The sequence below is a fragment of the Doryrhamphus excisus genome, linkage group LG7 (assembly GCF_037039965.1).
Source record: "Doryrhamphus excisus strain RoL-2023G ecotype Guam linkage group LG7, RoL_Dexc_Guam_v1.1, whole genome shotgun sequence".
Lineage (NCBI taxonomy): Eukaryota > Metazoa > Chordata > Actinopteri > Syngnathiformes > Syngnathidae > Doryrhamphus > Doryrhamphus excisus.
The window spans coordinates 22,247,226-22,258,761 of NC_136363.1; the positions used below are offsets into that span (position 1 = coordinate 22,247,226).

The 11,536-nt window shown below is 54.4% G+C and overlaps 1 protein-coding gene across 1 annotated transcript; it reads left to right on the plus strand.

Moving 5' to 3' along the window:
• Window positions 1–195: 195 nt before the first annotated feature.
• LOC131108634 (transmembrane protease serine 9) lies at window positions 196–10,930 on the plus strand. Its single transcript, XM_078791726.1, has 33 exons — window positions 196–437; window positions 1,227–1,497; window positions 1,578–1,774; window positions 1,842–1,877; window positions 1,991–2,219; window positions 2,275–2,399; window positions 2,454–2,566; window positions 2,635–2,741; window positions 3,086–3,222; window positions 3,286–3,393; window positions 3,467–3,568; window positions 3,646–3,762; window positions 3,872–4,043; window positions 4,111–4,379; window positions 4,723–5,111; window positions 5,744–5,993; window positions 6,070–6,194; window positions 6,828–6,895; window positions 7,008–7,201; window positions 7,288–7,374; window positions 7,462–7,681; window positions 7,746–7,888; window positions 7,983–8,080; window positions 8,162–8,265; window positions 8,429–8,562; window positions 8,651–8,755; window positions 9,075–9,179; window positions 9,267–9,380; window positions 9,500–9,619; window positions 9,686–9,869; window positions 9,936–10,207; window positions 10,273–10,409; window positions 10,594–10,930. Exons 2-33 carry the CDS (start codon window positions 1,265–1,267, stop codon window positions 10,759–10,761), a joined length of 4,962 nt encoding a protein of 1,653 aa, XP_078647852.1. The 5' UTR covers window positions 196–437; window positions 1,227–1,264; the 3' UTR covers window positions 10,762–10,930.
• The last annotated feature ends 606 nt before the right edge of the window (window positions 10,931–11,536 follow it).

Here is an 11,536-nt window from a genome sequence, read left to right on the forward strand (position 1 = left end):
TCATAAAGCGGAGAGCTTGGTCACTAAAGTCCATTCTCATATTTGGTGATTTGCATGGCTGTTAAAGGAACTGACATTTGAACATGACTCTTGAACACGACTCTTGTTTGTTCAGCGTCATTAATCCCATCCTATTAGCCTCCGCCACATTGTGGTGTCTCTCCAAAAGGCCAAATGAGACGGATTGCACCCCCCCCCCCCATGCCCCGTGTGACGTGATCTGCGTCTGTAGGTTACAGATGTGTCTGTGGAGGTGTCCACGGTGGACCACACGATACAGAAGCTGTGCAGGAAGTACAGGAAGACCCGACGGAAGCCCAAAGGCCTCGCCAGGCTGTGGGCCCGCCTGCTGAGCATCCAGCACCTGGCCATCATCATCACGGCCGTGGTCTTCGTGCTGGTGGTCGTCCTGTGGTCGCTGCTTTGGGTCTTCATTTGTAAGTGTGTGACCATAAGACGTTCAATCATTGTATACAAAATGTTTTATTATCAATATATATTTACTTAAATATCGTATGGAATACAACCAATATTGTAATATAAATATATGAAATGAAAATATGTATTTATGCATGCCCGGATCAGCGAATGTATACAAATGTGACCGGTGTTCAGCAGTCGGGGGCGGGGCCACTTGCTATTCACGTCTACGGTCGGGCCTTCTTCTGTTATCTGTTAGCATTAGCTCGCTAACGTTCACATTGACTTCAGACGGTTAAGTAACTAAGGCTAGTGTGGGGTTAAGTTTGGGGGGGTCGTGTTCACATTGATATTGATACTATATTCAGGTGGCCATTTATATGTAACGGCAACATACGACACTAAACACTTCCTCATTCTCTTATTCTAGCCTTTTCCATCCAAACGCGTGCTCTAACCAGCATGCTGAACCAGACTGCCCCCTATCGCTTACATATGAAACAGCAGCTTGGAACAATATAGCCCTGTTGTTGTTGTTATCATTTTTTCCTTTCAAGTTCATTGGTGGATTTATGAAAAAAACATCGGTCAATTTATTCCTTATTATTATTATTTTATTTTATTATTTTAAATTGTGCCTGTGTGGAATTTGCATGTTTTTCCCATGCATGAGTTTTCTCCGGGTACTCTGGTTACTCCCACATTCCAAAAAGGTTAGGTTAATTGTCGATTTCGATACGTGCCCAGTCACGTGACTCCATGTTTTATTGAAATCCTCTTGTGCCTAATAAACTGTCTGTGGCCAGTTCGACGAGAGGGCAACAGCGGCGCCTACTTTGCCGGCATGTTCCGTGTGGCCAACGTGGAGTTCATCCCAGAGTACCGCCAGGCTGAATCCCACGAGTTTGTCTCCATGGCAACCAAGATCCAACATGTGGTATGTGTGGTGCGGCGGGTGTGGCGTGGCGGATGTCCACCCTGGTGGTTGTTGTTGTTGTTGTCGTTGCAGGTGAGCAGCGTGTACAAGACGTCCTCGGTGGCTCGCCTGTACAAGCACGCCACCATTTCCGACCTCACGTAGGCTCCGTCAGCATCAGCACCACGAAGGAATAACACGCCACTGATTCTGTTGCTCACGCGTGTGCCACGTCACGCAGGACCAACAATGAAGGAGGCGTCCTGGTGCACTTCTGGATGGTCTTTGTGGTTCCGCATCTCAAGAGCGCGGCGGCGGTGTGCGAGGAATGTGTGGGGGTCATCCTCAAGGACTCGGTGCACAGCAGCCTGAAGAACCGATCCTCTGTGGGCTTCCTGCTGGGCCTGCCTGTGGACGTAGACTCCATCCTCATCAACGGTGCCTCGCTTTGAGGGTGGAAAAGTTCTTTTTGGGAATCAAACTGACGGCTTTGCTCTTTTTGCAGCGGTTCTACGCTCAGATTATACGTCCAACGCTGCAGGTAGGTGCTGATGAGCGCTCGTCGCCTTGTTTGTTAGTTCTATGGTTATCATCATCACCGATGCTGCTCTGAAAGGGATCACATCCACATCAACACATCCACCCCCCCCCCAGGTTCTCAGTGTATCGACAAACTGTACGCCAACCTTCCTGGAGCGAGCGTCCCTCTCAACGTCTTCTCGTCGTGGGGGGGCGTGCGATGCCACGTCAAGCTCACCGCCGTCGCCGGTTTTCTCATCCGTCTGACCGTCCACTCGCTGGAGATCGAGGCCAGCGACTGCGTCAACGACGCCCTGACGGTGTATGATGCCCTGCTGCCCATGAGGGGGCGCATCCTGCACAGGTGGGTCCCACTCCGTCCCCGCCCCCACCCCCGACAACATGATGTGTGCTCCTAGGATGTGTGAGCCGGTGTCCGGCGCCGTCTCCATGGTGTCCACGTCCAACGTCATGCTGCTGTCCTTCACCATGACCAACGGACCCAAGAGCTTCAGGGGGCACTTTGAGGCCGTCCCACAGGAGGGTATGTCACATGACCGCCGTGCCTTGAATGCATCTCAAATTCTCGCTTCCTCAGTCTGCACGTCTCACATTGAGACCACGTCGGAACCCCACACGACGGGTCGCATCTCCAGCCCCTTCCATCCCAGCCTCATGCCCCCCCACTGCTCTTGCACCTGGACCTTTAAGGTACAACTCAAATCAGCCTCATTAAGGACTCCCCGGGTCTAATGTGTCGGTTGTGCTTTTAACGACAGACACCTGACTCCTCTTTGGGCGTCGCCCTGCACTTCCACGGCTACGTGCTGAAACCGAAAGACTTGAAAGGCTGCGAGCACGGCTGGTGGCGCATCAAGGAGGCCATGTATGTGTGAACGAGGACAACAAAACACCACTTGACTCATTCTCTCGGCTGGTGACCCGTCCAGAGTGTGGACATCCATCGGTCGTAGAGTCTGACATGCATCTGTCATACGCACAACTGGAAAACAATGGCCGCTGCTGCACTACTGTCTTTGTTTACACCACGTTGCGCAACTCTTACACCCTGGCCACGCCATCCTCTGCAGGGACACGAGATGGCCGCCGCTTTAAGCATATCAAACTACCACGCTAACTTGTTAGTAATTCAGTCAGTGAGAGAGACTGAGATGTTGGAACCGCATCCTCTCCACGGGACCTTCACAGCCGTGTGTGTCTGTTCTCCAGTTTCTGCGGCAGCTACGTGGGACACCAGACTGTCTTTCGCATCGCCGAGCGCACATCGGAGGTGGAGTTCCGCTGCACCTCCCGCACCTCCTCGCAGCCCTTCCAGGCGTCGTACGCCAGCTACAACATCAGCCAACGTAAGCGTGCCCACCGCTTGTATCAAACGGAGGAGGCCTACCTCATGCCGTGTCTCCCCCAAGCCTGCCCAGAGAGTCACTTCCTGTGCTCCACCGGACTCTGCGTGGAGAAAAGCCGCCGTTGTGACGGGCTGGACGACTGCCAGGATGAGAGCGACGAGGTCTTCTGTTGTAAGTTCTTCCGTCGGGAGCTTTAAGGACGTGCAGGATGGGTTCATGACGTGTTCCTCATGTGTTCTCACAGCCAGGCCTGCAAAGAACTGTGGAGGTCTTCTGCATCCTCTGTTTGTGTGCAACGGGGAGACGGACTGCATCAGTGGATCGGATGAAAGCAACTGCACTCAGGGTATTATTATTATTAATATTAATATTAATATTGGGTACTTATTCACGATACTTCTACGCATGACCTTCTGATGGTAGAAACAAGCTGCTCAGCCATCAGGTATCAGTGCCACAGCGGCTCCTGCATCGGCAAGAAGAACGCCAGGTGTGACGACGTGGTTGACTGTCAGGACGGCAGCGATGAGGACGACTGCGGTGAGTGTCGATATCGTTGTGTACGGTATCGATATCGTTGTGTACAGTATCTATATCTTATCATTGTCATGATGATTATGTGGGTTTCAACAAAGGCTTTATTCTACAGATTGCGGGCGCCCCTCCCCTGGGTCCCACCGTGTTGTGGGTGGAGTCAACTCAGAGGAAGGGGAGTGGCCTTGGCAGGTCAGCCTCCTTTTCTCAGGCCACCTGTTCTGCGGCGCCTCCGTCCTCTCCTCCGATTGGCTGATCTCAGCGGCCCACTGCTTCAGCAAAGAGAGGTCCACCCGCTTGCCCGACGCCGTCTCGCACCAGAACTTGGAGTCATGTGACCTTTTCACCCCACAGGCTGTCCGACCCACGGCGCTGGAGGGCCCACCTGGGGATGCTGACGCAGGGCGGCGCCAAACACGTGGCCGAGGTCCAGCGCATCGTCGTGCACGAGTACTACGACGCCTACACTTTCGACTACGACATCGCCCTGCTGAGGCTCAGGAGGGCGTGGCCTCCCTCCATCGGCTCGCTAGTGCAGCCCGTATGTCTGCCCGCCCCCTCTCACACCGTCACCGCCAGGCACCACTGCTGGGTCACGGGCTGGGGGTACCGCTCGGAGGAAGGTGAGAATTGTCATCCTCGCCTGATGTTAAATAAAGTTGAAGACAATTTGGCACGCTACTTCCTGGTTCGTGGAGGATGACACAGCCATTTGTACTCCACTCAATGTGCTAGGCAGTGTGCTTTGGTCCACGACAGCTCCCTCTGCTGGCTGAGGTGGTTCACTGCCACACTCAACTGGTAGCAGAGCATCAGGGTTCAAATCCTGGTGGCAAGTGGCGGCATCGGGTGTGTTGGTCTTGTCTGGAATAAGACAAACATGTCCCCGTCCACATGGCAATGTTCCTAGCAAAAAGCATTTTGAGAGCCCTGATGACCCCCCCCCCCCCCCCCTCGCCCCCCCAGACAAGGTGCTGCCCTCCGTGCTGCAGAAGGCTGAGGTGTCCGTCATGAGCCAGACTGACTGTAAGAAGAGTTACGGACCAGTGTCCCCCCGCATGCTATGTGCCGGGGTCGCGTCCGGGGAGCGGGACGCCTGCAGGGTGAGTACCCCCGATCCCACCCCCCCATCCCCATCCCCACTCTCCCAACGACCTGTCCAACGTCTGCATTTACTGTCCTGTGATGATCACGCCTCAGGGGGATTCGGGAGGTCCTTTATCCTGCCAGGCGCCAGGCGGGGGGCGCTGGTTCCTGATTGGCATTGTCAGCTGGGGGGCGGGCTGCGGGCGACCCAACCTCCCGGGGGTCTACACCAGGGTCAGCAAGTTCACCTCCTGGATCTACAGCCACATTGACGCTAAACCACCATAAATCCTTGCCGGCATTTTGGAGTAACGGCGTGGAAATGACATCACTGTTGTTCTCAGGTGCTATGTTTGTTCAATAAAGCAAAGTTTGAACTGTAGCCCCTCCCACTGGCAGCCAGTCAAGTCATTTGATGCCAGATTAGTCCATCAAGGTCTCGCCAGTTGCCCCTGCGGAGCATTCGAGCTTCCACAATTACGACACTTTGCCCCCACAGTCCACACATGGAGGAAGTTTATCTATGCCCCCCCCCCATAGTGGCCTCATTGTCTCCCCCCCCTTGCAATGCATGCTGGGATGCCGGGACTCCGGGTCACACCTGCCGCCCAGGTAAAAAGTGAATTAGGTGAATGCCCGTCACAGCTCAGATTTCCGCACCCCCACCCGACAAGAAACCGGCGGGGTGGGTGGGATGGGGGATGGGGGGTGGGGGGTGGCGGGTCCTCTCCCTCGATGGTGACTATGCCTGAGGTATTGCTGCATATCGCCTCTTCGGAGCTAAACGGGACTCCGCTATGAGGACGCTCCCCAAAAGCAGAAGCTGCCAAGTGTACTGCGTTTTCGGGCATGGGCGCCCCCCCGCACAGGTAAGACCCCCCCATGTGTTCTTGTCCTGTAGCTGACGTCAAATGGGGCGTGCGACTTAATTGGACTGTTAAGTCCCCCCCCCCATTTCAAATTGAGTTCACTGGAGTGCTGCTCTTGTCCTGCATGGAAGGCAGAGGGGGTCTTGAAGGAGCCCACCACGCAGGCCGAGGAGGAGGCAGCTGCACCTCCTGCACGCATCCCCTGGAGAAAATGGCCGCTAGCGCTCCTGCCCTTCTTCTCCTGCACTGCCGTCATTGGATTCGCCCTCCACTACTTGACGTGTGAGTACGGCTCTTCCTTCCTTCCTTCCTTCCTTCCGAGGACGGAACGTTTGTCTGACCTTCCCTCCCTTGGCAGCCCCGCCCTCCTCGGTGTTCTTCCTGGGATGCAGCGTGGAGTTCCCCAACCTGAACTTCTCCTCGGAGCTCGCCGATTGCTCCTCGCCGCAGTTTCACCTGCAGGCTCAGGCGTTAAACCGTTACGTAAGAATGCACACATCTTTGCTACAAGCTAATCTTGCTATCAAAACACCCCCCCCCCCCCGCCACCACCCCCCAGTGGTGCCTACCTAATCCCCTTCTTTGTCTCTCATTTGCTTTGTCTGTTTTCTGTGTTAAATGTAAAGCTGAAACAGGAGCTAGTTGTGTGTGTGTGTCTCCATCCGAGGGGTCCAGATACCCCCCAGGGTCCGGGCCCTCTTTCAGGGTGGAGGACAAGCCCTCCATTTGTAAGGCAGACAAGGCCCAGGCAGGCCTCAGTGAGGACGAGCAGAAAGGCTTCAATGACAACATTGTCTGTGCACGGGAGGGGGGGTTGGCGGGGAGGTGTGTGTGTGAGGGGGGGGGGGTCCTGGCCAGAGATGTGAGAGGGAGGATTTGGATTTCTGGAGCAAAAGGTCATCCGTACAGGAGAGCAGGTGACATAACGCACCTGTAATCAGCTTGTAGTGGATCATGTACCTCGCTAGCGTTGAAGCGGCTCCGTCAATCAAAAGTCACCAATATTAATATTTTGTATATGAATATCATTTGCCACGCCCATGCCTCCATAGGTGGCTAATACTCTCTGTGGTTGAGTGCCAGTTTGTTTCATGGCTGTTTGTGTTCTTCCAACAGTTGGCAGAACTCTACAAGTCCTCTTGGTGGCGCTCGTACTACCTACGCTCAGGGATTACTGCCTTCAGGTACTGCGGCGTACTTCAGCGAGCTGATCAAATACTTTCCCATGTGTACTTTTTGTCCACTCGGTGTACTAAGATCCCGAGTGACAAACAAATTGACGGTTGTGTGCGGCAGCGAAGGGGCATCGGGCCTCAACGTCTTCTACTGGAGCCAGTTCTCTGCCCCGCATCACATCGCCACCGCCATCCGCAGGTCCCGCCCCGAGAGGCTGCTGCGTAGACTTCCTGGCAGCAACAAGGTGCAGTGGGACGGCCGACACGAGCAGCGGTACTACTTGGAGCAAGATGACGTCACCCGACAACTGCTGGGTAGGGACCAAAGACTAATCGGTACTGGTTTTGGTACCAGGACGGGACACCTCCCGTATATTTCCCACCTTGTGACACTTTTGTAGGTTTAGACCCTGATGACTTGGAGCTGGAAGAAAAATCGGGCAAGATTAAGAATCCACACAGCGGGAAATGGCAGCTGGGCTTCCAAGGTTTCATCCGCAAGAATGTTCCAGAATTCCTGCCATGAAAAACTGGAATAACCGAACGGCCGTTTCCTGCCTTGTGCTCCTGTCCAGCCATGTCCTTTGACCTCTACGCTAAACACGGCGTCAACCGCACCCTGAGCCTCGTCAGCCCCAAAAAGCTGTACTACCAATGGCGTCTCCGCGTGCCGGCCGGTCACGCGGTGCGGCTGGTCATCCTCGCCCTGCACGGCGCCACGCCGGGAAGCTGCGGCGCTCACAAGCTCTCGGCGTACGACTTCCTGCTTCCTCTGCAGAACAAGATCATCGCCAGGTATCCTCGGGTTGTTTACTCCCACGCTTCCACGACGCCATCGTCATCTGTCATGTTGACGCAGGTGGTGCGGACTACCCGCGCAGGGCTCGCCCGCCGCCATCAGTCTGACCTCCTCCGGGAACGTCATGCTGGTCACCTTCTCCTTCAGCCGCCAGAGGGAGGGCACCGTCTTTAAGGCCTACTTCCAGGCCGTCCCGAAAGCAGGTCGATAAAGGACAACCATAATCCCTGCCAGGGTGGCGGCGTGGACCCAGTCTTGACTATTTTCTATTTCCTGTGCGGCCATCTTTCCCCACAGGCTGTGGAGGCTCACTTTCCTCCTGGAATGGCTCCATTTCCTCCCCCTACCACCCCTCCCACTACCCTCCCAATATAGACTGCAGCTGGAAGCTAAGAGTGAGTGGGGGGTAAGGTGGGGGCGTCTTTTTTTTGGTTGCCCCCTCCCATATTGAGGCTCCCTTTTTTCTTTTCTAATAGGCGCCGTTGCCTGGATACCTGATCTCCATGACGATTGTGACGGTGGACATCCAGGGGTCGTCGGACGGCTGCGAGAAGGACTGGCTGGACGTCGGGGGGGTCAAGTGAGTTTGAGAACACCTCCATGACGGGACCTTCCAGTGTGCTGAGGTTTACTGGATGTTGGGGGGGGGGGGGGTCTTTGGGGACGTGGATGCATCTCTGCAGCTTACATCAATGTTATTGTCCTGCTGAGGTAATCATGAATGGTCGTTCTGGCTGCCCCAGGCTGTGCAACCCGGTGTCAGACGCCAGCAAGAGGCGGGTCTACTCGTCTCCGCTCTCCATCCACTTCCACTCCGACGAATCCCAAACTCACAAAGGCTTCCATCTGCTCTACCGGGCCTTCTCCGTAGAAGCTGGTAAGGCCCATCCTGGTGCTTTGTGCTTCAAGGCAGAACATGCTGCTATAGTGTGTGTGTGTGTGTGTGTGTGTGTGTGTGTGTGCAGCGTGTCCTCGTCAATTCCGCTGTGGAGACGGACGCTGCGTCCCTTTAAGGAGCGTGTGTGACGGCGTCAGAGACTGCTCGGACGGACGAGATGAGACCAAATGCTGTAAGTCTCAGTAAGGCGGAGGCGAATTAAAGTGCATCAGGAGGTTGCCTCCAGCCACAGCTGATGGTGGTTATTTTGCTCACCTGCAACTATGGGAGAATTTAGCAGAGGTGTTGATTGGGGTGTCCAAAGCCGCCCAGGGGCTCGTGAATGGAACCAAAACCACGTTGTCACCTGTTTCCATTTACATAACCTCTTAGCATCTATGCTAATATGCTCTAAATGTAATATGTCATATAATTGTGCACGCTAGGACTATAATCTGTGCATATAAGTGTGCAGACCAGAGTGTAGTGACGGTGGCGTTGTCTGCATGCAGCGTCGTGCAGGCCCGGCGAGGTGTCGTGCGGTAATGGACGCTGTCAGCCTCCGAGCAGCCCGTGTTCCAGCATGTGTACGGACAGCAGCGAGGAGAGCAGCTGCAGTGAGTGGCAACAGAGTGCATGTCCTTATTAGAATAATAATAATTATTATTATTATTATAATAATAGAATGTACCATGTGTTTCCAGGAAGTGAATGTTACCACAGGTGCCCCAACCAAGGGTGTCTGCCCAAGTCTTCAGTGTGCGATGGCGTGGTGGACTGCAAGGACCGCAGTGATGAGATGAACTGCACCAGAGCATGTGAGTCCGAATGTAATGGACCAGTGGTGTCCAAAGTGCGGCTGGGGGGTGTGCACGGGCCCCCTGAAACGGAAGGTGTATTATGTTTACGTGGGCGGTGTCGCTCATCGTCTCTCCAGACCTGAAAGGCTGCTCCTCGTCCTCCTTCAAGTGCGCCAACGGGAAGTGTGTGAGTAAGGTCAACCCTGAGTGCGACGGCGTCCGAGACTGCCCGGACGGGTCTGATGAAGCGCGATGCGGTGAGTGAGCAGAAAGTCACCGAGCCAGCATTTTGAGCTCCGTGTTCATCCATGCTGGCCGCCCAGGCTGCGGGGTCCGGCCCAGGAGGCGTCCCAAGATAGTGGGCGGCTCGGATGCGGGTCCGGGCTCGTGGCCGTGGCAGGTGAGCCTTCAGATGGAGCGCTACGGTCACATCTGCGGCGCCACGCTGCTCGCCAACCGCTGGCTGGTCTCAGCCGCTCACTGCTTCCAGGACTCGGACGCTATCAAGTGAGCCTTGAATGCACCGCCTGCCTGACCGCCACCCGCCGTCTTCATCTTGCGTCGTGTGTGCAGGTACTCGGACCCGCGTGCGTGGCGGGCCTTCATGGGGCTGCGCGTGATGACCGCCGGGACCAACAGCGTGGCCACCAGGCCCGTCCGCCGCATTCTCCCCCACCCCGGGTACGACCAGCTCACCTCGGACTACGACATCGCGCTTCTGGAGCTCAGCGCCCCCGTCTTCTTCAACGACTTGGTGCAGCCCGTGTGCGTCCCCGCCCCCTCGCACGCCTTCGCCATGGGGACCAGCTGCTACGTCACGGGCTGGGGCGTCCTCATGGAGGACGGTACGGTCCTGCTTTTTAGGTTCTCGCTCCTACTGGACTCCATCCAAGGTCCATCTTGTCAACAGGAGAGCTGGCCTCGCGCTTGCAGGAAGCGGCGGTGAGGATCATCAGCAGAAACACGTGCAACAAGCTCTACGACGACGCCGTCACTCCCAGGATGCTTTGCGCCGGGAACCTGCAAGGCGGGGTGGACGCCTGCCAGGTGAGTGCTCATCATGTTTTGGGCCTGATCGCCGCCGCTAAGAAGGCTATTAGAAACTATTTCAGCTAATTTTACAAATATGTTTCATGTTGCCACTAGAGGGCATATTTGCACTACATCTAAGGCTTGCTATGATTTGCTGTGATGTATTCATCTAGTACATGCATGTTGCCATGGCCTCCAGGGTGACTCGGGGGGGCCGCTGGTGTGCCTGGAGCGCGGCAGGCGCTGGTTCCTGGCGGGCATCGTGAGCTGGGGCGAAGGCTGCGCCAGGCAGAACCGTCCGGGCGTGTACACGCAGGTGGTGAAGTTCAGCGACTGGATCCATCAGCAGACCAGAGGACAGGTGTGACGCCGGTTGTCTGTAGTCCGGGCGCCGTCATGCCGGGAAACACGGCCAGGTTTGTTTTGTTGGGTGGTGAAGCGGACACGGAGACATGGACTCTTCCTTTGGCCGTCGGTGCAATCAATCATCAATGAAACGTCACCTCATCCCAAAATAAAGGCAACGTTTTCCTTCATGTGCTTTCATAAGCCACGCTTGACATCGCTCTCTTCTTTTAATTGCTGGTGAAAGGATGTTTTTTTACAGGTCGATTTCACCAAGTAACCACGTGGTTTCTTCCAGCCAATCAACAACTAAAGGTAACATTTTGTTGAAAAAAATAAGAAGCTTAAATATTTTTTTTATATTCATAGTATTTATGGAAGGCTGCTTTTGTCACTGAAAGAATAAGAATATCCCAAAGGTAAGTCAAATTTATTAGATAAAATAATAAGAAAATATTTATCAGAATTCCTGTGTGAATTGTAAAGTGGTCGTTGACTTTATAGCACCCTCTAGTGGCCAATTTCAATACTGCATGAATAAATGCACCTTTACAGTTTCTCGCACGCAAAATCGGCACAAAAATTCAACCTTACACCTAGTATTTCAAACTATCTACTTTACTACATTATTACTGTGTTTTTCCCCCCAAAATGAACTTATTACTTACTTATATTTTCGTGCTGATCGGTGAGGAATCCTGGCTGCTTCGTCTGAATGACAGAAATTGGACGATTCGATGATAATAATGACAACATTTAAAGTGAAAGAGGGGGTTGTTTCCCGCGTGGGTGTGTCA